We start from the raw sequence: 25016 nt of genomic DNA on the forward strand, positions 1-25016 counted from the left end.
GGGCACTGCCTTCAGCCCTTCTCTTCAACTCTCACTGCCTAATCCAGACTCTCCCTTGCTTTCCTCCTGGAACTCTCCCACGGCCTCGAAGGCCATGCCGGCTTGGGCCTTCCCCTCTCCTACCCATCGTCCCATCCTCCCCACTTCTGTCCAGGCTCAGGGACACTGTGGGAGTCCAGAATGTACCCTGGACAACTTGTTTTTGTTTTTTAAATTTGTGTTTTGGTTAACAAAGTAGTTTTTTGTTTCTGATTAGAAAAAACAATTTTGGTCACTTCAGAAGAGCGTATTAATAAATAATCTCATAATCCAGCTCTTTGTTTATGTGCATATTAACCTGTTCAATGTTCCATAAGTCGAACACTGCTATAATAAATGCCTCTCCCTTCTGTCTCTTGCTCACCTGTGCCCCAGCCAGTCCATCCCAGTGCTCTCCACTGGTGAGGCTATGTCCTTCTGCACCTCCCCACTCCCGCAAGTACTGTCTTGTCAATGGTGTGCCGCTTCCTAAATTTCGTTTGCACAGAGGAGATGCGATGATCTCTGCCTGATGTCCTTTATTCTGCTTTGTTAGCTCACTGTGGAAACCCTTCAGGTCTGCTGAGATACATCAAGTTCATTCCTTTTAAAGGTGGTGCAACAGCTCATTGTCTGGACATAAGAGATTTCATTCAATCAACCCTCTGCTGCCTTCAAATGGTCTTTTGTTTGTTTTCCTGCCCTGAGCGATGCTTGTGATGCCCTAACTGTGAGGGCTTGCATCTCTATGGTCTCTGTGGACCGGGTGCTAGAGGACAGGCTGCTGGCCTGTTCTGTGATGCGGGTGCTCAGTCCTGGCCCTGAGCCCCATCACCCTGGCTTCCCTGCCTGCTGGGAAGCCTGCTTCTCCCTCTCCCACTCCCTCTACTTGTGTTCCCTCACTTGCTGTCTCTCTGTCAAATAAATAAATAAAATCTTTAAAAAATAAAATAAAATCTGTGTTTGTAACTTGGATTGGTCTTCAGCTTTCTTTGGGAGTCTGCCTGTTGGGGTGCTCGGCATGAAGGTTATGCTGGCTTCCCAGAACGAGATCCGGAGCTGAATCCTGTGAAACAGCTCGGCAGGTGTCCGCTGGGTAAACGCTGGCTGGAGCTCAGCTGCTCCGTTCCCAGGCCCCTCACCCCACTAGACGTTCAGTCAGCTTCCCAGGTGCTTATATGGATATTGGCCTATTTTCTACAATTTCTTCTCATAATTTATATTTTGCCAGGTTTTTACCCATTGCTTCCAATTTAAAAATTTGATGCCATGCTATTACTTTTAAAGAAAACAAACACCCTTGTGATTATGTCTTATTCCTAATCTTATGTATTTTTGTTTTTTTCTTTCGATTTTCTTGAACCTTTCAAAGAACCAAAGTTTGGATTTATTATTCTTTTGGTTTTATTTTCATGGTTCTTCATAGTTTGCAAATGTTGCATTTTTAACAGAGGGAAGAGATTCAGGAACATTGTGACTTGCCCAAGGTCCCACGTCTGCTAGCAAGTGACAGAGCTGGGACTGAAGCCAGGCCCCTGACTCCAGGCCACTCCAAGAATTCTCTGGAGGACAGGCTACTTCAGGGTGCCTGCCACTGGTAAACGTCTCCTTCCCTCAGGTCTCTAAGTCCTCTTTGCTTTTTTCCCCATCTCATGTCCCTTTACCTTTAGCTTCAGTTTCTTAAGCACAGGGCTTCTCTCTGCTAGGCTAGGAATTCCTCTGGGGGAAGATGTGCCCGAGACCAGGAGCCTGGGAGAGCATGAACTCTGGAGCCAGACAGCCTGGCACTAAGCCCCACTATGCTGACTGTGCACCTGTGTCTGTCCTCTATTCTGCTGGACATGACTCATGGCAGTAGTCCCTGACCTCGGAGCCTTGTCATGACAATGATATAACTTGAGCCAGGTCCTAGTCTGGAACCCTGATGACCACGTGTCTCAGAATCCAGAAGTTTTAGGATTTTAGCAGTGCATATACTTCATTTGGTGACACCTTTCTCCCCCTACACCAGGTCCGGGGCAACACACTATTTTACAATCAAATGCATCAGTACTTCTCTCTGATGCACATGCATACCACACTGGGTGCGGCGAAGCTTCTAAACAGTCTTTCCTTTTGGTTCAGAGCAAGTTTTGCTGCCAATGAATTTGGTGCACACTTTTGAAAAACCTAGCAGTTTTAGGACTTCTTAGATTTCAGAATTGAAGGTAAGGGATTGTGGACTGTGCAGGCTAACCTTTGGGACAGTCTTGTCATGGGGTTAGCACAGGGCAAACCAGTGGCTCTTATGCCCATAGCACTCAACGCCTGGTTCACAGCTGGCTCAAAGTCAAGTCTGCAGATGGCTTGTCCATCTGTCCCCCACAGGGGCCCCTAGGCAGCAGCCCTCTTCACAGACCTACACCTGGTCCTGTACTGGGTGCTGCCTTCCCACTGTCTGCACACCAGTGGTCACAGAGTGCTTGGTGCTCTGAGGAAGCAGCAGCCGGGAGTGGGAGAGAGGATGCTCTGCCCCTGCCTCCATTCACCCAAACTGCTCCTCTTTCTCTTCCATCTTCTTTGGTAGAAACAAGAACCCCTGGGCGCTAGAAGGCAGCATTGCAGCATTGGCCCCTTCCTGACCCCAGCCTCCATGGTGTCCCCTGGTGGCCTCAGTCTATAGCTCATCTCACAGCCTCACCTGCCAGACCCCTTTTGATGTTCCGACTTGGGGCCCCTGGTCAGGATTCTGGGAGGGAGCAAGGTGGGTGGTATGTTATCCCAGGGCAGGAATCTGTCAAGTGTATTTTGGGGAGGGGAGCCCTTCCTGCTCCTTGGGACCAGCTCTTCCCACCGCTGGCAGGAAGCCCTAAGTTCTTGTTTTTCCTATCTACCTGGCACAGCCTTCAGCTTTCTGCACCCACCCTAGGAGATGTGAAGCAAAGTGGTTACCTTCTCCTGGAGGTTCAGGTGGAGACACCCAGGAAACTCCCTGCCAAGCCCTTGCTGCTGAGGGCAGAGCTGTCCAGGAAAGGAGCAGGGTGATGGCCTACCTGGATGGCAATGGGGACAATCTTGTTGGCCAGATTCTTGTACAGCAAGCAGATGGGCGCTGCCAGGAACTGCAGGGTGCAGGGGTCTGTTTTGTTGGCATCAATGCCATCCAGCAGCTCAAAGTCCACGATGAAGATGTTCCCTTGCTGCAGGAGGCAAGAGGAAATATGGCCGCGTCAGCCTCAGACAGAGATGGACCCAAGAACCAGGCCCGGGGGAGGGAGAGGTGGCTTTAGAGGCCCCTAACATCTGATCGGAGCTCCAAATGGACAGTTTTGTTCTCTGACTCTGGGCTGATTTGCATCCAGAGTATTCAGAGGTTGTGGCGGTTTTCTGGTGATGTGAAGGAATGGCAGGGGCCTGGTCTGCATGTGTTGTCCCTGGAAGCTGTGTTGCCTTCATGCAAGATGCTGGACGATGCCCCAGAGCGGCAGCATCATAAGGAAGCAGAGAGGGTGCAGGCGAGATAGACAAGAATGCAAATTCTGCAGAGCGCCGCCGCCGGCCTGCACTTACATGGTGTCACGACATGTCACCCTTGGGAGAAGAAATGGGGCCGGGTCTTCGGGGGTGGAAGGTTCTGCAGGGGCATCTGCAGGGGCAGGGGTCTGCAGGGTCCTGGGGGGGGGGGTCCTTAGGCCTTGGAAAAGGGTACACTCGGGGCGCCTGGGTGGCTCAGTGGGTTAAGCCTCTGCCTTCGGCTCAGGTCATGATCTCAGGGTCCTGGGATCGAGCCCCGCATCGGGCTCTCTGCTCAGCAGGAAGCCCGCTTCCTCCCTCTCTCTCTGCCTGCCTCTCTGCCTACTTGTGATCTCTGTCAAATAAATTAAATAAATCTTTAAAAAAAAAAAAAAAAAAAAAAAAAAAAAGAAAAGGGTACACTCTTTGGGGTCAAGAGGGATTGTGTCCCTCGTGTGTTCTGCAGCCTGGTCTGAGGCTGGTGGCAAGGTGGGGTAACTCGGTGAAAATTCATTGATCTTGCTGACACTCCTGATTCGGGCTCTTTTTCTGGGGTTGTTATACTAAAAAAAAAAAAAAAAAAAAGCCATGTGTCTGGGATGTAGGGAAGGGAGAAAGCCACTCTTCACGGACTATAGATCAGTCTTCTACAGGGAGCCCAACCTGAGAGCTGTGAGTGCTCCTTTCTTTTTCTTTTTCTTTTTTAAAAGATTTTATTTATTTATTTGACAGACAGAGAACACAAGCAGGCAGAGAGAGAGGAGGAAGCAGGCTCCCCACGGAGCAGAGAGCCTGATGCGGGGCTCCATCCCAGGACCCTGGGATCATGACCTGAGCTAAAGGCAGAGGCTTTAACCCACTGAGCCACCCAGGTGCCCCGTGAGGGTTCCTTTCTTAAAGCTGGGGCCTGCTCAGGCCAGAACTTGAAGAATTTGGGAGGATGGGGTGCTTCTTCTAAAGCTTTTCTCATTTAAAGCAAGTAATGGATGTTCCCAGAGGGGGTGGTACCCGATGTGGCAGAGCTGGGTCCACCAGTGCTCAGGTGAGATGTGTGTCACAACCCTGCAGAGGGCGTGCTGGACCACCCAGCACAAGCCTTAGGAATCCCCGTTAGGGGGGACCGAACATGGGACAGGAGCTAAGGGCCTGGTCACCATCTTCCTCCTTTTTCAGCTTGAGGGACCTTGGCAGTCACCTGGCACCAGTGATGAGCTCTGCGCTGTCTGTCTGCAAAGTATGTGAGGAAGGGGTAGAGAGGACGGAGTTTGTGCCCACCGCTCATCAGGGCAGGAGTGTGGGGAGAAGCTGGTTTCAGGAGAGCATGTGACTGGGCCCCTCAGGATCACCTTGTCAAGAAGGTAGAGGCCTATGGGTTGGGTCACGGGGCTGGGTGGGCTCCTGTGATGGGTTGGACAACTGGACTGTCAGAGTGGACATGACTATCGTGAGTACTGCCCAGGAATGGCTGCCAATCCAATCTCGAGGAGACCCAGGTTAGTTAAGGTGATGAATGCCAGGCTAACAAGAGCCTCTCGGAACCCAGGCCAGGGAACCAGGAGGCCTGGAATTTGGGCCCGTGCCAGGGGCACTGCTCTGTTATCCCAAGTCACCTCCTCTCTCTGGGTCTCAGTATCATCCTTCTGAAAAGTGAGGGGGGAGACCCTATCTCTTAGTTCTGATGTTCTGGGATTCTGTGCTGTTCTGGGATTCTGGTGTTCTTGCCTGTCTGGTGTCCCTGTCCTCTCCTTTTGGCCCACAGGCTCCATTTTCCTGGCCCTAATGACTGATTCAGGGAATTAAGAATTGTGCTATAGGACATGGGAGGTGTGTGTAAGAGATGGGAAATGTGTGTAAGGGATGGCATGTAAGAAATAGGTGCTGTGTGTATAAGAGATGGGAGGCATGTGTAAGAGATGGGTGCTGTGTGTGTAAGAGATGGGTAGTGTGTGTGTAAGAGATGGGTGCTGTGTGTGTAAGAGATGGATGGCACGTAAGACTCTAGTCAGTGTTGGCTATTAGGTTATTGATTTGTGACAAAAACCACAGCTGAGCCTCTAGACCTTCACTCAGAGGAAAGGTGGCCATACTAACAAAGATGGTCACAACCCCCAGCCCTGGAGGTGGCAAGGACTGGTAAGCAGAAGCCGTCCGCCGGCCAGAGGGCTATGCAGTCCATTCCCATTGTACAACTCTGTGGCTCTCGAGCTTGTAGGATTCTCTGGCTTGAAGTGTGGAACCCATAGTCACCAAATCACTGTTCATCTGGCCAGAAATGGAATCTACAAAGGATACCACTGGGTGTGCGTGTGTGTGAGTATGGGCCTGTGTGGGGGCGTGTGCGGCCCTGGTCAGCAGTCCATGTGACCTGTTAGTGTCCTGGGAGCCTGGCAGGCCAGGGTGCAGGGGTTGGGACCATGTGCCCTGGGGTGGGGGATGGTCAGCTGGGCAGGTAGCCCTCTAGAGCCAGATGGGCAGAAGGTGGATCTCCACAGATGGCATAGACCACCCTTCCCTCACTGGGGCCCCAAGGCAAGCTGAGCAAAAAAGACATGTGACCAGAAACAGAAGGCCACCTAGACACCTGGGGGCAGGGTACTGTTGTGCTGGCTCTGGTGGGAGAGGCCAACGAACTAGAGAGCCAGGACCATCTCTGGGCCTCAGCTCTCTGCAGGTGAGCCAGAAGGAGGGTTGGGAGGAAGGTGAGGGCAGAAGCAGAAGACACCAACATTTTTAATTAGAAAGTTAAAAATTCCACCCATTTTCTCTCTTTTCCTTGTGCTATTACAAGGCTTGTGGCTTTCTCCAGTTTCCTTACCTTTGCAAGGTTGGTGACAACCCAACAGCCATGTGTGTAAAGCTTCTGTCCCAAAGCCTGGCCCACAACTAGCCCCTACTGAGGGGGAGCTCTTTTAATTAGTGACACTGATGTTGAAAATACAGGCATGCTCCCAGCCCTGAGCACTGAGAATTACCACCATCCCACACTGGACAAGACATTTTCCATAAGTGCCCAGGGAAAGGAGGAGACCTCCTCACCGAGGGCAGCTGATCTCCTCCTTAGCCTGGCAGAGGCGCCTGGAGACAGGTTCGTGAGCACCAGCCGGCAGAAAGTGCTTTCTGCCCCACAAAGCATGACCTAGCCATCTGAGCTGGCCACAGCTGAAGTCATCCAACAACCAGGTCCTACCTCAACCTCCTGCTGCAAGGTGAGCTGCCGCTCCAGGCTGCACTCCACCATCTCTGTGGTCACAGGGAGCTTCTTGGGCAGTTTCGTGCAGCGCCGGATCAACACTGGGTTGCAGCCATTCAGGAACTGGTAGCCAAACATGAGGTCTTCCTGCCAGTGGTTCATGACCCGCTCTAAAGGGGAGAAAACTGTGGCCTTGCCCAAGCTCTGAGTAGCGGCAATCTGGGCTGCAGCCCTTCAGACCCTGGCTGAGGACCAGAGTCCCTGCTGGGTCCCATCCCCCACGTGTTTGCCAACCAGCTGGTCAACCATAATCCCGCTGGCTGTGCCCTATTGCTTGACCCCTGGCTCAGGACATGGCGCTACCCTGTTCTCCCTGAGCTGCCCCTGGTGGCTCAGAAGGTTCCTGGGGAATTTCATTCTCAAGAACACCACCAAAAATGGACAAAAGGATTGCACCAAATTAAAAAGTTTCTGGAATCAAGCCCCCACATTGGGCTCTCTGCTCAGCAGGGAACCTGCTTCCCTTCCTCTCTCTGCCTGCCTCTCTGCCTACTTGTGATCTCTGTCAAATAAATAAATAAAATCTTAAAAAAAAAGTTTCTGCACAGCAAAGGAACAGTCAATAGAGTGAAAAGAACCTATAGAGCAGCAGACACACGTGAACTGAACATCTGATAAATGGTTCATCTCCAAAATATATAAAGAACCCCATAACTCAATAGCAAAAATACTAATAAACTGATTAACAAATGGACAAAAGACTGGAACAGACATTTTTCTGAAGAAGATGTACAAATGGCCGGCAGGTATATGAAAAATTGCTTAATGTCACTAATCATCAGGGAAGTGCAAGTGAGAACCACAGTGGGGTACCGCTTTGCACCTGTCCAGATGGCTATCATAAGAACAAGAAAGCAGGGGTTGGAGAGGGTGTGGAGAAACTGGAACCTTGTGCACTGCTGGTGAGAATGCAAAATGTGTGGTCACTATGGATAACAGTAGGTGGGGTCCCCCAAAATTAAAAGTAGAACTACTGTATGAGCCAGCGATCCCACTTCTGGGCATTTATCCCAAAGAACTTAAATCAGGACCTGGAAGAGATATCTGCACTCCCATGATCACTGCAGCACACTTCCTAACAGCCGAGGTGTGGAAACAGCCCTAAGAAAGGAAGGACACCCTGCAGTTTGCCTGCGTGGGTGAATGCAGAGGACATGATGCTAAGGAAACCCGCCAGTCATGGGGAGACAAATACTATACGATGCCACTGACACGTGGTTGTTAACAGTCACACTCCTAAAGTCAGAATGGTGGTTGCCAGGAGCTGCGGGAGGGGAAATGCAGAGTTACTACCCAATGACCAAGAAGTTTCAGTTAAGCAAGATGAGTATGTTCTAGAGATCTGCTGTATAACATTGTGCCTCTAGGGGAGAGGGGGACTCCAGACCTTCCACCTAAGTTGAAGGGAGAAGGAGGGGAGAAGGAGGGAGAAGGGGGAGCAGAGGGGCCTCCTGGGGAGAAGTCTGCGCAGGGTCTTCCCATGTGCTTATTTCAATGTTCATTCTTCACCCATCACTCCTGTTTCCTTATCTTTTCTGTTTTTCCTTCCTAGACCATCCCTGATAATTATGTTGCTATTGCAAGTCAACATCTACCAAACATATCCGAGTCCAAGCAAACCCAAGGTTACTTTTCTGTAAATGCTTAAAAAACAAGCTAAGGGACGCCTGGGTGGCTCAGTTGGTTAAGCAGCTGCCTTCGGCTCAGGTCATGATCCCAGCATCCTGGGATCGAGTCCCACATCGGGCTCCTTGCTCGGCAGGGAGTCTGCTTCTCCCTCTGCCTCTGCCGCCATTCTGTCTGCCTGTGTTCGCTCTCTCCCTCTCTCTCTCTCTCTCTGACAAATAAATTTAAAAAATCTTAAAAAAAAAAACAACAGCAAGCTAAGTTCTGCTTTTACTCTGTTCAGATATACCATAAATGACCGATTCACGTAAATACAAAGTTTGACACTTCTGAGACCTTTGATGACAAAGGGAGGTTGAGGGTGCTTAGCCCTGAGTGCCCAAGGAAGGGAAAGCTCTGGGCGGGAGGGGGACCACTGGGAAACTGCGGGGGCTGTGGCAGGGGTGCAGGCCTGGCCAATGGGGAGGAGCCAGCTGCCATGTGGGAGCAGGGGTGGGGCGGCCCTTTCCTGGCCCCAGGCAAATCTCCCCAGCCCCTTGAGAGACCCCGGGAAAGGGGTGTGTACACTCACCAGAAATAGTGTTGCTGATCTTGACAAAGATTTTCTCAAAATCGGCAAAGTCACTCCAGGAAGACTGGAACATGTGCATGAAGCGGTTGATGAACAGGTTCTCCATCCTGCAGACCAGGAGACGGCGTTCCCCACTCGCACTCACTCTGGCCTTGCCCCACTCCGCACAGCCCCTTCACACTGTGGCCTCCTGGGCAGCAAAGAACTGAACCCAGGGCCGCTCTGAGAGGACAGCTGGTCGGCCTGGTGGAACCAGGACAGGAACCAGCACCGACGCCGATGCTCTCTCTACTGCATCTCCTCTGGAAAGGAAAGTTGCCACCGCCCTCGAGAACAGCCCACAGTGCCTCCAATCCCCTCCACTCCGGCTTTCACCCATGCCTTCAGTCATTCAGTAAAGTTCTACTGCCCCCACCAGGGACCAGCTCCCAGGCACAGAGCACCCTAGTTCCTACACAGCTACTCCAGTCAGCCACCTGGAGTTTTAGGGCATGAGCAGTTTGATTGAGTTCATCCCTTACTTACTTTCTGCCTAACTCTGGCTCTGGTACCAGAGCCTGGTACCAAGAGAGAGCGAGTTTTCCAAATGCTCCTTACATAGGACGGCCAAATAAGCCAGGACAGGAGCTTCATAAATCCCAAAAGCAGGATGCACACACTCAGGAGTGAGATCTGAGTGGTCTGAGCGATCCCAGGGGCTTACCGGAGGAGGGAACTCTGGAATGGGCATGGGAATGGTGGGGGAGAGAGAGAGAGGTCTCCCAGACTTCCCTACTAACTCAAGCAAGGTGCAGGACTGAGGTTAGGGCCTTCTGGTCAGTGCTCATGTGACGCATTCTGCCTCAGTTTCTCTCTCTGGAACACCTATAGCTAAGGGTACCAGGCAGTCACCCTGTTCCTCCGCACTGTCCACGCTCACTGCCCACTCCAGAGTTCAACCCTCCCGCCTGCACTGCCTTTTCTGGCAGGCAGAGGCAGAGGGAGAAGCAGACTCCCTGCACCCCCAACCTGTGCAGGTCAGGGGCCCTCCTTAGACCCGCTCCTTGGTGGGGAGTGGGTGGGAGGTGATAGGGTTGGTGCTGGCTGGGGCCTGAGCACAGTTGCCGGACAGCGTGGGAGTTCCAAAGCCACCTCACACCTTTCCGAGCAGCATCAAAGGACTGAGATTTGGGTGTTTTGTCCAGAGTGACCCTGGCTGATGGGGACAGATGGCTGTCTCATCCCAGGGGAGCTACCAGGAAGCATGCACGAGGACAGCAAGTCTGAGTGACCGAATGCAGGAAAGCAGCCCTGCCAGATGTGGGAAAGGCATGTGAGGCAGAACACGGCACACCTTTACGACTCCCCTTCTGATCCCCCTGCTTAATCTAGCAAATGCTTCTCCTCTGCACCAGCTGCCCTGGGACCCCTAGGAGGAGGCCACACTGCCCAGAGTGGGTCCAGGAGCCATGAGGCTGGTCACTTCTATGGGCCTCGCCTTCTCTGAGCTGGATGACCCAGCTGCCTGAGGCTTCTGGAGAGGCTGCAGTGCTGGGAAGGTGCTGGGGTGCAGCCTGGGCTGTGCCATGCGCACAGCCTGCGCTCCACACCCCGGGGCTGGAGAATGAGAGAATGAGCTGGACTGGTCTCTTCAACACTTTATACTAGCCCCTCCCCAGGAGGGAGGGGCTCTTACACGCACACTTATTTTGCACACACGCTTTGGAGCCTCACCACGGCTAGGCAGGCCCCGCTAAGCTGCTATCAGCGTCGCTACCCTTTCCTCAGCCAGCATCTGCTGTCCTCCTCCGCCTTCCTCACCCGCTCAGCCTCCTGGGGCAGACAGCAGCGTTAACTGAGAGTAAACTGCACTGTGACATCCACTGGAGGCTGGGTATGGAAAAGGACACGTTTCTGGGAGAAAACAGGCCTTCCCAGGTCTCTGTAGGCCCAGGAGCCCCAGCACATGCCAGATGGTGCCCAGGAAAGAGGTCCTGAGTCTGAGGATCTTGTGGGGAACCGGGAGTGAGTCACAGCCCTTGGCTCATGGTCTCCCCAGCTGGGTGTCTTTGACTTCAAAACAAAAGGCTGGCACTGAACACAGGGTGGGGTGGCCTGGTACCCAGAGGAAGCCACAGATTCAGGAAGAAGTGGAATTAGGAGGAAAACATTTGCATGTCCTCAAGGCAAAATATTTCTACATGCTTACAGACAACTGGACTGTTGGGACTCCAATGACCTGTTCCTGCACAAAGAGGAACCTGCATCCCAAAGAGGGCAACTGGTTCATTCAGGGTCACACAGCCAGCGCCAACATGCACTGGGCTGCTTGCTCTGTGCCAGGAGAGAGGACAGGTCTGGTCTCCTCAGCTTCCCCTGCCCCTTTCCTTCTAACAGCATCTCCATTTTCCACTTCATAGTTTTGCTGTTTGGAGAGGGGGGGCAGCACCTGCACAGGATGGCTGCCTCATGCCAGGCAGAGCAGGTGGCTCAGAAGAGACAAGTCCCCGGAATTACTCACAAGTGGTGAGTAATCTCTGCCCAAAGCCAGAGATTCAAAGGAGAAGGTCTCTCTGGTGACCTCAGCCACAAGTTTGTTTCCCACAGCAGGACTTGATTTAATCATGGGCAGAGTGGCACGCTCCAGCGTGGGCTGCAGGGACACAGGCTAGCTACTAGGTGCTGGCTTTGTGGGTTCTGTCCATGCAGAGCGGGATGCCAGGCACTTGATGTCTCTTCCTCAAGGACACTCCGTCAGACCTCTAGGGGGCTGCACCAAGGGGTCTTGGAGCCCCAGACCCAAGTGCTGGGGTCTGGACGCAGTCTGGATGGGGCTGGGAGTCCCTGAGTGATGACAGCTGAAATGGGGCTGCTCTGCACCAGGTGTTAAAGGCCTGGCCTAAGATCTCAGCCCCATCACTCCCCAGCCATGCGGCCTTGGGCAAGTCCCTAATCTTGCTGCATCTCAGTTTTCTCACCTGTGAAATGGGCACAATGACTGTCCCTGCCTCACAGGGCTGACCTAATGTACAGAAAGCCATAGCTCATAAAAAGAGTTCAACAAACATTAGCAAGTAGTGCCCTAATAGTTCCTCATTATTAATATTAACGTCTACAGCCTTAAGCACTGGCATTCTGGGGGACAAGCAGACAAGTTCCAAATCCTATCTGTAGCAAGTTCTGGCCTTTGTTCCTGAGCCTGCTTGCACCACCAGAGGCTGCCTGGGGTTCTCAACCTCATCAATGCTCCCAAGTGGCACTCATCTCCCCCTTTCCTTCCCCAGCTCCTCTTTGTAAGGATCACTCTATTTTCCTGACAGACGGATCCGCAGGCCAAGGAAGCCTGGGGGTCTCCCCTCAGTCTCTCCATTATGCCTGAATTCCAACCAGATCCCAGGTCCATCCATACCACATCCCACACTCCTGCTTCCCACTTCCCACTTCCCTACTCTCCTGCTTCCCCTCTTCACCAGCTCTATTCACCAGCTCTAGACTCTCTCCTCTGACCTCTGAAGGCAGCCAGGCCGAGCTTCTGCAATGCAGCAATGATCCCTCTCAGAGTTCCCCGTCTGTCACCGAACCCCGCAAACGCAGGCCCGGAACAGTCCGTGCAGGCTGTGGCAGCTCTTCTAAGGCCTCCCTCCCAGGAAGCCATCTGTGGTCACAGTGAGGTGCCCCTGGGACCTCAGGGAGAAGGGTGCCCCTTCAGGGAGCTGCCTCCATTGGATCCCATCTGACGGGAAATGCCCAGGGCATGAGGGTCCGAGCCACCTGGTCTTGGCACGAGGCTGGTCACCTCTTCTAGAACTCAGTCCTATTTCTGCAGTGTTCTACATTACTAGGAAGGAAGCTTTCTTTCTCAATTTCCTTTAAAGGGATATTCCCTTATCAGCCCACCAATGCCTGCAATCAAGCTCTAGTCTGCAAACAGTGAGCGGTCAGTAAATGCACAAGTTGTTCCTCCTTTGATGCCACCAGGAAATGTTACAATGTACTTGGTTCTATGAACAGGCCCTGCCACAGCTGACCTTGGCCTAAGGTGCCCTCTCTGCCAGAGCATCCTTGTCCCATTCCTCCAGGCCCCTGCCTATGTTTGCCTGCTCACTGCAAGGCCAGGCCAGATGCCTTCCTGCTGTGCAGACTTCATGGTCCCCATAAGAAGACAACACCAGACAGACTGAGGGGTCCTCTGTGAGTCCTTGAGGGTGGAAGTCAATCTGAGGAGGCAGGTGTTCAGTGGGTGTGTGATGATGGAGACCTGAGTCCTGTTGACCTGACCCCATTACCAAGAATGGATGGAAACTAATACTGTTTTTAGGGAGCATCTTCTCTGTGCAGGGTTGACATATGTGGCCTTATTATATTCACACAACAGCCCTGAGCAGGAGCTGTGGTCTCATTCTTCAGGTGAGACTCTGAGGCTCAGAGAAGTTAGCTTCCCTAACATCACCCTCCACTGGCCCAGAGGCCTCTCCCATGTGCCCCTCATCTTCTTAGGGTGGGGGGTACTCTGAGCTATCTCCTTGACGTCCAGTTCCCTTCATTCAGGCTGCAACCTCCTCAAAGGCAGGGGGCACATCTCTAGTTTCCTTCTTAGAACCTCATGGTGCTCAGCCAGCAGAGGCAGGGCTTAGCTGTGCTGTAGCAAGAGGGGCTGAGTGCCCACTTCAAGATTTCTTTGCTTGTTTCTGCCAAATAGTCCACAGATCAAGGGACCAGGTTATACAGCAGATGTGGAGAAAGATGGGCTGTGATGTCATTGGAGAAGTGGTGGCCTGTGCGGCCAGTACTGGGGAGCACAAGGGAGGAGAACTCACTCAGGCCCAGGGGCTTCTAGAAGCTTCTGGGAGAAGGTCCTGAAAAATGAGTTTAGGCCGAGAAGGGCAGAATGGTATCTGAGTTGCAGGGAATGGCACAGGCAAAGACAAAGGGCATGAAGATGCCTTGCTAACTAGTTCTGGATGTATATATGGCTGGGATGTCCTCTGTATCTGGGGGCAGGAGAGAAGGCAGAGGAGCCCGGCAGAGATGTGCAGGCTCTCTCCTGGAGCTAGGGTTATCAGTGAGGCTTTTATGGGGAAGTAAAAGAATTGTATTTGCCTTTGTAGAAGGAGCTTCCAACAAACTATATGGGCACTTGAGAATGAACTTCCAATTGCTGTGTTGGATGGATCCTAGGGAAACAGGTAGAAGGGTATTCCTGAATGTCCCAGGGAGAGATGACAGAGCTGGGAGGGAAGGACATACATCCTGAGATCCCAGGGGATAGACATGACCCCACAGACAACTGGGTGGAGGATGAGGCCAAGGGAGGCATGGAGGCCAGTGGTTCCAGCCCTGACTATACACTGGAATCCCCCAGGGGACTCCGAGAACATATGTAGAAATGGCGTCACAGAGGCTGGGTTAGCAGTCTGGGCATGGCCGGGCGGGGCGAGCTTGCAGAGAGAGTACAGCGAAGAGGCTGTCAGCCGTGTTGGGGGTACATGAGAGGAGAAAGGTGATTGTGCGTGTGCATGTGTGCATGCGGCAGAGAGAGAGATGGAAAGAGAATAAGACAGAGAGTGAGTGTGGGTGTGTGAAGTACCCAAGAGGTGATAACAAAGGCCTTTGAGAGGCCACCTGGGTCATACTCCATTCCTTACGATAGAGTTTACTGAGCACCTACTCTGCGGAAGCTGCTGAATTAGGCTCCTGAGATACAAAGATGGCAATTAATTTCATGAACACTGAGCAGACATAAGAAAGGCAAAATCTGGCCTTCACTCCACTGTCCATCTACTCACCCTCCATCCATCTATCCACATATTCTTCTACCAGCCATCCACCTTCCTTTGCTCCTTCCATTCCTCCACCCAACATCCATCCATCCATCCCTCTACCATCCATCCATCCATCCCTCTACCATCCATCATCCACTATCCCTCCACCATCCATCCATCCATCCCTCTACCATCTATCCACCATCTGCCCATCCACCCATCGTCCACTATCCCTCTATAATCCATCCATCCATCCATCCATCCATCCATCCATCCATCCATCCTTCTACCATCAGTCTATCCACCATCTACCCATTGATCATCCATCTATCCATCCATCCATCTACCATCTGTATATCCACCATCTACCCATCCATCCATCATCCACTACCTATCCACCATCCATCCATCCCTCTACCATCCATCTATCCACCATCTACACATCCATCCATCGTCCACTGCCCCTTCATCATCCATCCATACCTCTACCATCCATCATCCACTATCCCTCCACCATCCATCCATCCATCCATCCCTCTACCATCTATCTATCTACCATCTACTCATCCATCCATCATCCACTATCCCTCTATCATCCATCCATCCATCCTTCTACCATCCGTCTATCCACCATCTACCCATTGATCATCCACCATCCATCCATCCCTCTACCATCCATCTATCCACCATCTACCCATCTATCCATTGTCCTCTGCCCCTTCATCATCCATCCATCCCTCTACCATCTGTCTATCCACCATCTACCCATCCATCATCCACTATCCCTCTGTCATCTATACCTTCTCCATTACTAAGAAGAGGTGCTCCTATTCCACAAAGCAGTATCATCTCCTCTGATCTTGCTGCCTCTCCATCCTTATCATTTCCTCTCCAGTCTGCCCCCCACAAAGGCCTTCTTTCCTGCTCAGACCATCCTGGTCAGGGCTTTGCCCTAAAACCCACATGACTTTGGGAATCTCTGGGTGGGGCATGAGACATTTAATTGCCCTGGTGTTTCCAGGAAGCCAGATGTTGGGTACTACATTGCATTACTAATGTAGATGTTTGGTTTTAGTTTTTCTTCCCAGTTGATCTCAGTTGTAGCAGGGTAAACAAATATCCCCAGCTTTGGACCCAAATAGATCTGAATTCAAATTCTGATTGTGCCAATCTCTGCCTAAATGTCCTTAGACAAAATCCCTGACCTGGATCCAGCAGAACATCAGTTTATTTACCTGGAAACATTCAAGAACAATGTCTACCTCCCAGGATGGCTGTGAAGGTTAAAATAGATGATTCTACTAGAAAACACCCACACTTATGAGCCTGGCACTCAGCAGAGGCGTGATGAGTGTTAGGCCCCTACCACCTCATCCCCCCAAGGTAGGTGCAGCCTGAGGGAGATGAATGCCCATGGTCTTTCCCTTTCCATAGAGGGGGTCCCCTATGGAGGTTGATTGTAAAGCTGTGTTTGCATGTAGAGTTCTTCCTAAATGTGCAAAGGAGGAAGAAGACTTTGGCACAGGCCTGAGTGTGTCCAACCAGATGTGGGGCCCTTCTCGAGGGGAGCAGCTCTGCTCTAGGCAGATGCTACCATCGAAGCTGACTGGGTTAGTGGCTCTCTACCTGTCTGCCTCCTGGATATGCGTACAGGAGGCCAGGGCCCACCGCAGAGACTCTCCTTCTGGCTGTGGAGTTGGCCTGAAACCAGCGGGTGCTGAAGCTCAGTCGGGTGGCAGAATCATGGATGTAGAGTTTTCTAGATGTGTATGATTGTGAGAATTCCTTAAAGTGTCAAGGCGCATCTCGGGGCTCCCCAACTGGCCCTGGGATGGTACTGGGGCTCCATACGTTTCAGGAGCCCCCAAGCAGGCTCAGTAGAAGCCCTGTGGGAATTCAGTCATAAAGAAGGAGCACAGAACTCACATCTCTGCTGCTTATCAGCAGAGGCCACTGAACAAGGTATGTGACTTCCTTCGTCTTCAGATTCTCCAGTGATAAGGTGAGGATCACAACCGTGCCTGTCTCATGGGGCTGCTGGGATGGACAGCCAGGGATGGGTGTCAGCGACCAGCACAGCCACGGTGGCCATTCTCACTGCAGAGCCCGGCTACCTAGGTGACAGGCTGGACTCTGTCCATCCTTGAACTGGCCCAGGGGGGATGAGACATGGATGGGGATGGGGCACTTCAAGGAAAGACCTAGACTTTGGGCTGATGACAGAGCTATGTCTGGTGTCTGGAGTCATCACGGTGGTAACTTGGTTTAGATACAGGCCACCCTGTGGCTGTGCACTGAGGATCCAGTCAAATGATGTGGGAAGAGGTGCCCAGATGAGCCACCCCCCAGCCCCAAGCCCCTACAGAGAAAGGAGTGGGGGTCCCACCCATGCCCCGACCCATGGAAGGCCTGCCCAGCATCCTTAAGCTCTTGGAAACTCACGCTCTGGAGTAGTTCAAAACGAAGTCCACACCCTTCTCACTATCAAACTGGATGTCTCGGGGTAAATCCTTGTGACATTTGGCATCAATACTCAAAGGGAAGCCAGGGTTCCACTCCATCCACCTGAGAATGAATAATAAGAAGAAAATTTTATCAAATGGTCACCTTTGGGTTGGTTCCTCAGGCTAAAGGCTGCCCATGTGGTCTGAGGGGGTATCCTCCGTCAGCTGAGCGTGCAGCCCGAGAGGTACAGGGACCCCTCCCAGGGGCTGATGGTAGTCTGCTTCCCTGTGCCCTGAGCATCACAGTAGGAGGCCCAAGGTCCTCTGAACTTGAGACTGGGCTCTTGGCACAGGGGTAGAGAATGGTAGGTGTGCACCTACCAGTGCATAAAAAGAAGTTGAAAGGAAGCAGCAGAAGACCTCACTGATTTGATGGGACACTCAACCGCCATCTCTCCCCTGGCATAGAGCAGCCCTGCTGGTCACTGGAGGTAGAAGGGGGTAAGGCTCCCCCACTTCCAGGCTTACCTGGGCAGCCAGTATCCCTCCAGTTCAGTCGACATGCCCCTGCACTCTGAGTGGTGGCTGGGGAATGGGGACGGCGGTCACTCCTTCCCAGTAGGGTGCCCAGGACAGCAGGGTGATTGGATGCGGGGCTTTAGGCACAGACGCTGTCTGTGGCTGGCTTAGTGACTGTTATAATCAAAATAATTCCCCCCAAACATGGGCCATGCACTCTGTCCATGCCAAATTTTCCAATCCTGGTATCTTGAAACTTATCCTACGGCATTGGGCACATACATTTTGTTTTTGTTTTTAATTTATTTTTTTAAAGACTTATTTATTTTAGAGAAAGAGTGCCTGCAAGCATGGTGGGGAGGGGCAGAGGCAGAAGGAGAGAGAGAATCTCAAGCAGACTCCCCACTGAGCACAGAGCCTGATGTGGGGTTCCCACAACCCTGAGATCATGGCCTGAGCCGAAATCAGGGGTTGGACACTTAACAGTCTGAGCCACCAGGTGCCCCTTAAATTTTACTTAAAAACAAAACAAAAAAAATTTATTTTTTTTTAATCAAAATAATAATAATAATAATAAAATAATAAAATAAAATAATAATAATAAAAAAATAATAAAAAAAATAATAATAATTAAAAAAAAATTTTTTTTTTTTCTTTGCTTACCACAAAACTCAAACTAACCAAGATTGTTTCTTTAGCTCAGGGAGAATGATCTTATATTTGTTTAAAAACCAAAATTTACATTCTGAGTAAACAGCTTTTCCTTTTGTATTCCTAATTCTCCTTTAATAAAATCTCTCTTATGACAGCAAACTAAAGCACTAAGAGTTGAGGTCATAAAAAACTCTGGCATCCCTTTAGTATCATCTTGTCCTTTTACTGTCATGAAAGTCCCTATGGTTTTTCATCCTGTCCTGTCGGCCCAGTAAGACTCCCAATAGGACCACCAGAGGTGAACAGGAACTGGATACGCTCAGTCAGAGCAGATGCATTTTGAAAAGCATTTTCTGTCATGCAGTACTGTCACTTCTCACTGTTGGCTTACTTACAATATTCTATTTTTCTGGACTTTAATCTTCCATATTTGTTGTATATGTATTAGCATCACTGCTGGTACATTAACAGGATAAAATGCAGACGATTGTACGTGAACTAATCTACTGATTTTTTCCCCTTTGTTTTAGAAAATGATTCATTTCCTTAAACTCCCGGCCTCCCGCTGCTGTTCCCCAGGCCTCCTGAGGGTGGCAGCACTGAGAGATGGATGTGCCCCATCAGGGTAGCCAGACTAGGGCCACTTAGTGCATGGAGACAGCACAGTTCAGAAGGTCACCACCAAAAACGTTGGTGTCCCTCCTACTGCAGGCCACTGCTGTCTCAGACACCTAACAGGCTGACCTGCACAGGGTTCAAAGGACTTCGTGCTTGCTGATAATATGCAAAGAAAAATAAAATCACACTCCACTGAGGAAGGCCAAGTTGAACAACCAGGCCGAAGGAAGGAAAGAAGCAAAAAAGACATTTATTTTAAAAAAGGAGAAGTGTTAAAGAGATATAAGTAGAATGTTAAAAGACTTTCTTCAACAGCAAAACATGATTTCTGAATTGAAAATTCAACAGAGAAATGGGAAAAGAGAACAGTCAATGAGAGATCTAATTTGTCTCCTGGACAAAATTTGTTCATTCAATAAATAATTATTGAGAACTTGTCATGGGCCAGGTGCTGCTCTGTGCAAAATGGAAGAGAATGTAACACAAATGCAGAGCAAAACCACAGAGAAAAGGAAACAACGATGGGGATTAAGGAGTGTACTTGTGATGAGCACCGAGTGTTGTATGGAAGTGTTGAATCGTGTACTATTATGTATGAAACTAGTATGATGCTGTATGTTAACTACCTGGGATTAAAATAAAAACTTAAAGGAAAAAACCACAGGAGACATGAAAGGCAGATATAGAAGATTTAACATACAGAGACTAAGAGGTCCAAAAGGAGAGAGAGGAAATATATGGAGAAGTAAAAAAATCAAGAAATAAGAGAAAAACTTTCTTAAGTTGAAAAGACTTCAATTTTCCGAGTAAGTCCTAGGCAGGAAAGAAAAAGAAAAAGGGCATGTTTAGATATATACTGCCAAAGAGAGAGAAGACCGAGTGTGTGTGTGTGTGTGTGTGTGTGTGTGTGTGTGTGTGTTGGGGGGGGAAGAAAGAGAAAGGGAGGGAGAGAGGGAAAGGAGGGGGTAAGGGGAGGGTGTGGGAGGGAGGGAAGAGGAGAGGGGGACTGGGGAGAGAAGAGAGATGCTCTCATAAGCTCATGAATTTCCAGGAAAAGAAAAATAATAGAATTATCATTAGGTTTTTCATTTTATACTGAAAATGGGGAGATGGTGTCAAGTGTTTACAGACTTCTTTTTAGGTCATCCTCTAAGCCTCTTATATCATCAAGTAATTGGTGAGGGTGGGAGAATTTTTGGGGGGTGGGGACAAGCACTGACTCAGATATTATATTACCCCCAAACCTCTTCTGAGGAAATTAACTAAAGATGTTCAGCCAAAAAATTAGAATGAACCAAGAAGTTCTGAAATGTAGTAAAGAGTATTCATCAAAAAACAATAGCAAGTATAATTGTAAATAAACAAAAATATCAAAGGTATTTTTTTCAAAAATCAAGACCATCATTGCTGCTATTACTTGTTTTGGAAATTCCAGCTGTGAAATAAGAAAAAAAATACAGCAATTTAAATAATGGAAAATAACAGACAAAATTATCATCATTTAGATAGTATGACTGACTAAGTAACTAAAAAGACTCATTAACAGAAAAGATTAGTGAAAATAAAAGAGCTTCGTAAGATGTCAATACAAGGAAAATATTTTAAAAAATAACTAATTTATCTTTTTCCCAGCAATATTTATTTACAAACAGAATAGTCCACTCAGAATGGTATAAGCTATATTTTCTTTTGTCTAAAGTACCCACAGAGGAGAAAGACCTGCAAGAAGAAAATTAGAAACTCTACAGAAGGTCATTACACAAGATCTAGGTGGGGGAAGGCACACTGTGTTCTAGGTCTCCACGGGGGTGGGGAGGACTGAATGTCATCAGCATGTCAGTACATACATATTTATATGTAATTCAAAGCAATCCTCAACATGAAAATCTTAAAAGAGAACAAACAGTGAGAGAATGTCAGAGCTATTAACATATATTAGAAAATTAAACAATAATAAAAAAAGAAAGTTAAATAATTAAAACATGGCACTGGGCTGCAGAGTGGAAACGCGGACTAACATGCGAAGTCCAGAAAGAGCCCCAAGAAATTACGTAAATGTGACAGAAAACTAGCTAACACTTATCCAGGGCTTTCTAGATGCCAAATACTAGTCTATGTGTTTTCATGGTTTAATCACTTTAATTCTCTCAAAACCTGGTCAGGTAGTACTATTCTTTTACCCATCTTCTAGATCGAGGGGGTGGGGCACACAGAGACTAAGCAGCTTTTGCAGGACATTGAGAGAGCTGAGCTTGGAAGCGGGCTTCAGAGCCCACGCCCATTCATAACCACTGTCCTAGGCTGGCTCTGCGCGGTGGGGGTCCGCTCCAGGCAAGAGGAAGGAATATAATCCTTAATAAGTGATACTGGGGGTGCTGGACCCCTGCTTCACATCGTGTATAAAAATACACGGCAGGCGAATTAAAAGCCAAATGTTAAAGGCTAAATCGCAAAAGTATTAGACAAAAGTAAAGGTGTATTTATGTAACGCTGGGGTGGGGAGGGTCTTCTTACGCAAAGCAGGAAACCCAGAAGCAATACAGGAAAACCAATACATGTAGTTAAGAAAACAAAGAACTAAAATCTTCTGTGACAAAAGCAACAGAAGACAAATGACATGTTCTATACTTACAACGGAAGGATACTAGCCTAATATACAGAGGGCTCCTTTGGATTAATCGTAAGGAAGGGAGAAAAATAAAGCCTACACATAGGCAATTCAAAGAAGAGGACCTCCACAGAGTGAAACTCACCAGTGGTGAGGGGAATGCAGATTAAAACAACAATGGGGTCCAACTTATGGCTTTTTAGATTGTTAAAAATATAAAAGATCGGCATGACCAGGTATGTCATAGGTATACACATGCAACTGGAAAATTGCACCAAAAATTAGCATAAAATTGTGGGAAAGGACTTTTGTTAGTATTTCTTAAAATGAAACTGCGACTTTGACCCAGGAGTGTGAGTTCTGGAACTTAATGGACAGTGAAGAAAGCACCAGGGCATCTAGGCGCTTGTGGAGGTTACGTCCTGCAGCACTGTGGGCGATGCCAGAGACAGATGGACAGACAGATGAAAACCAAGCTGAATGTCCATCAGTAGGGGAATGGTTGAATTCACACACAGCTAGAAATATGTGGCAATTTAAGAATGAGGAAATCCAGGAGATACAATTTCAGGACATTAGACTGACCTGAACAAGAATGTCTCAAGATGAAAAGTATGTCAACAATGCAGGGAAAGTGCAACCCTCAGAAACAGCTGCTAGGGGTGAAAGCTGTCAGAACCTCTTTGGGAGACAACTGGCAATATCTAGAAAACTTAAAATGTGGCCTGCAATCCTGCACGTCTATCCGTAGGAATAGCCCCTAAAGAAACTCTTCCATGACAGCACTAGGAGACGTACGAGGAAGCTGCCTGAGGTGTGGCTTGCGACAGCCAGGAATGAACGACGGCCCACCTGTCCCTCCGCCGAGAGTGGGCGAGCCTGGTGGTTTGCTCCTACCATGGTGCGCTGTCCAGATGCCTAACGGATGGATGGCACCTATCTGTGTCAACTGGCTGCCCTCAAAACAGAATAATGGGTGAAAAAAGCAAGCCATGAAGAGAGTATGTGTTATAAATCACAAACCATTACACTACACGCTGCTCTGTCTGAGTGCACCATCTACATCTGTGCAGTCACAGTAAGAAAAGGGCAGTGCGTGATGAGCTGTGTGGGCTTCTCCAACGGCCTGCCTGGCTCACTGAGGGCCGAGGGCCAGCTGGACCTGCAGCTTGCTGACAGACGGGAGACGGTTCTTACTTCACTTCCAAACTCTCATCTGGAACCCCGAGAGTTCAAGAGAAAGAGGAACCCCTAGATTATGCAGACGATGCAAAGTTCAGTGTTTCCTGAACGGAAGGAGAGGAAGGCGTCTGAAAAGGACAGATGAGTGGAAGGAGGAAGAAAAAAACGACGATTAGATCTAAGAAAGGGGAAAACTGTTTCCCCAGAAAGCTCTTGGCCCCATTTTCCTAGTCACAGCCCTATCCCTGTGAAACAAACACACCCCTGGACTGACCGCTCCTTAGGAAAGGGGCATTTTCCAAAGGGTGTTCCACGAAGGACTTGTTCTGCTGGAGGCTAAGAATTATATGTCAGATTCTCTCGGGAAACACTGGACTAAAAAAATTAAGCACAGTCCACTAGCACAGAACTTTTCAGAATTCTCCATGCTTATGTGCCCTGGAAACCTCCAGGAAGGGCATGGGATTTCCTGAACCTGTCTTATCTTGAGGACAAAGTTCTGGGACAGTGCTCCAGAGCACACTTTGGAAAATACTGAGTTAAGACAACGTGCCTGTAAGACTAATTTATCAGCTGATAACATCTTAGTCTGAGTTACAGTGGAACTGATAAAACTTGTCCACTCACCTAACAGGATACAAACTAGCCCGATTCTCTGAAAGTTGGTTAGCATCACTGCAGTCTAAGATTCCCTCTTCCCACAGGGCCAAAAGTACATGAAGTACTCACTGTAGGCGTTTTGGTAGGGGTGGTCGAAGTGGGGAGGAAAGCTGAGGAAAGAATGTAGAAATAACAACTCTCAAAAAGTTGAAAATAGAGCTACCCTACAACCCAACAATTGCACTACGGGGTATTTACCCCAAAGATACAAATGTAGAGATCTGAAGGGCACGTGCACCCAAATGTTTATAGCAGCAATGTCCACAATAGCCAAACTATGGAAAGAGCCCGGATGTCCATCGATAGGTGAATAATTAGAGAAAATGTGGTATATATACACAATGGAATACTACTCAGCCATCAAAAATGAAATCTTGCCATTTGCTATGATGTGGATGGAACTAGAGGGTATTGGGCTAAGCAAAGTAAGTCAATCAGAGAAAGATAATTATCATGTGATCTCACTCATATGTGGAATTTCAGAAACAAAACAGAGAAGCATAGGGGAAGAGAGGAAAAAATAAAACAAGATGAAACCAGAAAAGGAGACAAACCATAAGAGACCCTTAATCATAGGAAACAACTGGAGGGGATGGAGGTGGAAGGATGGGGTAACTGGGTGATGGACATTAAGGAGGGCATGTGATATAATGAGCACTGGATATTACATAAGACTGATGAATCTCTGATTTCTACCTCTGAAACCAATAATACCTTATATGTTAATTAATCTAAATTTAAAAAATTAAAAAATGGGAAAAAATTAAAAAAAATTACTTCAGAAAAAAAAAAAAAGAAATAACAATCCTTTAAGATGGGAATGGTGGTAGAGAGCTCCCAGATAATGCCCTGTGCACTGTGCCAAATACACAAGTCTCAGTACACATCCATATGGTGTCTGAGCTGAGAAGCTCACACACAAATGTCTTAAATCACAAATTCATAAATCTTTAACAGTACTCATATAATCTGATTACCTTCCGTTACCTGATATAAAGACATAAAAGACATTTTATTATGAAATTGAATATATGAATATGTGTACGTGTATATGTATATATATGTACAGATGCATGCAGAAAAATGCACGCATCTATATAACCAACATCTGGATGGAGAATCAGAATGTTACTGGCATCCCCACACTGCACCTGCTTCCCACTCACCATTCTCCCTTTTATGAGAATCATTTCCTTGTTATTATTTATTGTTCCACTGCTATATAACTCTCCCTAAACAATGTAATTCCAAACTCTATGGAAGCCATGTTTGGGAGGGGAAAGAACATTAATGTAAATCCAAGCTTTTGCTGCCCAGATCCTCCTAAATGCTGATATGGTTGACCTCAAGTTTTCTCCATAATGCTCTTTACCATCTCTGCCTGGAGTGGTGGTCAGGGGTAGCTTGAGGATTGGGGAGCCCTCCAGGGAACTGGTGGCTTGGCCATTATTTGTCAGCAGTGGTCGGCCATAACCTGTGGGCACAGTTTTTTTTATAGCCATTTGTCGTAACTCACCGATACTGTTTCTGCCGTGTTTCCAGTTCTTTACGTCTGTGCTGCTTGAGAATGTGAATTTGGTCATCGCAGGCCAACTTTGCTGTGAGGAAAGGGCAGGACTGTGAGAAGAGCCAC

The 25016-nt window shown here is 48.9% G+C and overlaps 1 protein-coding gene across 2 annotated transcripts in view; it reads right to left on the reverse strand.

The window, feature by feature from the left end:
- Positions 1 to 25016, reverse strand: part of ALOX5 (arachidonate 5-lipoxygenase) — a 42707-nt gene that overhangs the window by 7877 nt on the left and 9814 nt on the right. For both annotated transcript variants that reach the window (XM_082718809.1, XM_082718810.1), the window contains exons 3-7: positions 24900 to 24981; positions 17141 to 17263; positions 8958 to 9064; positions 6698 to 6870; positions 3051 to 3197 (exon numbers count right to left, since the gene is read on the reverse strand). In XM_082718809.1, coding sequence (XP_082574935.1) covers positions 3051 to 3197; positions 6698 to 6870; positions 8958 to 9064; positions 17141 to 17263; positions 24900 to 24981 — 632 coding nt within the window. The remainder of the gene's footprint in view (positions 1 to 3050; positions 3198 to 6697; positions 6871 to 8957; positions 9065 to 17140; positions 17264 to 24899; positions 24982 to 25016) is intronic.

This window comes from Mustela nivalis, assembly GCF_964662115.1.
Source record: "Mustela nivalis genome assembly, chromosome: 2".
Lineage (NCBI taxonomy): Eukaryota > Metazoa > Chordata > Mammalia > Carnivora > Mustelidae > Mustela > Mustela nivalis.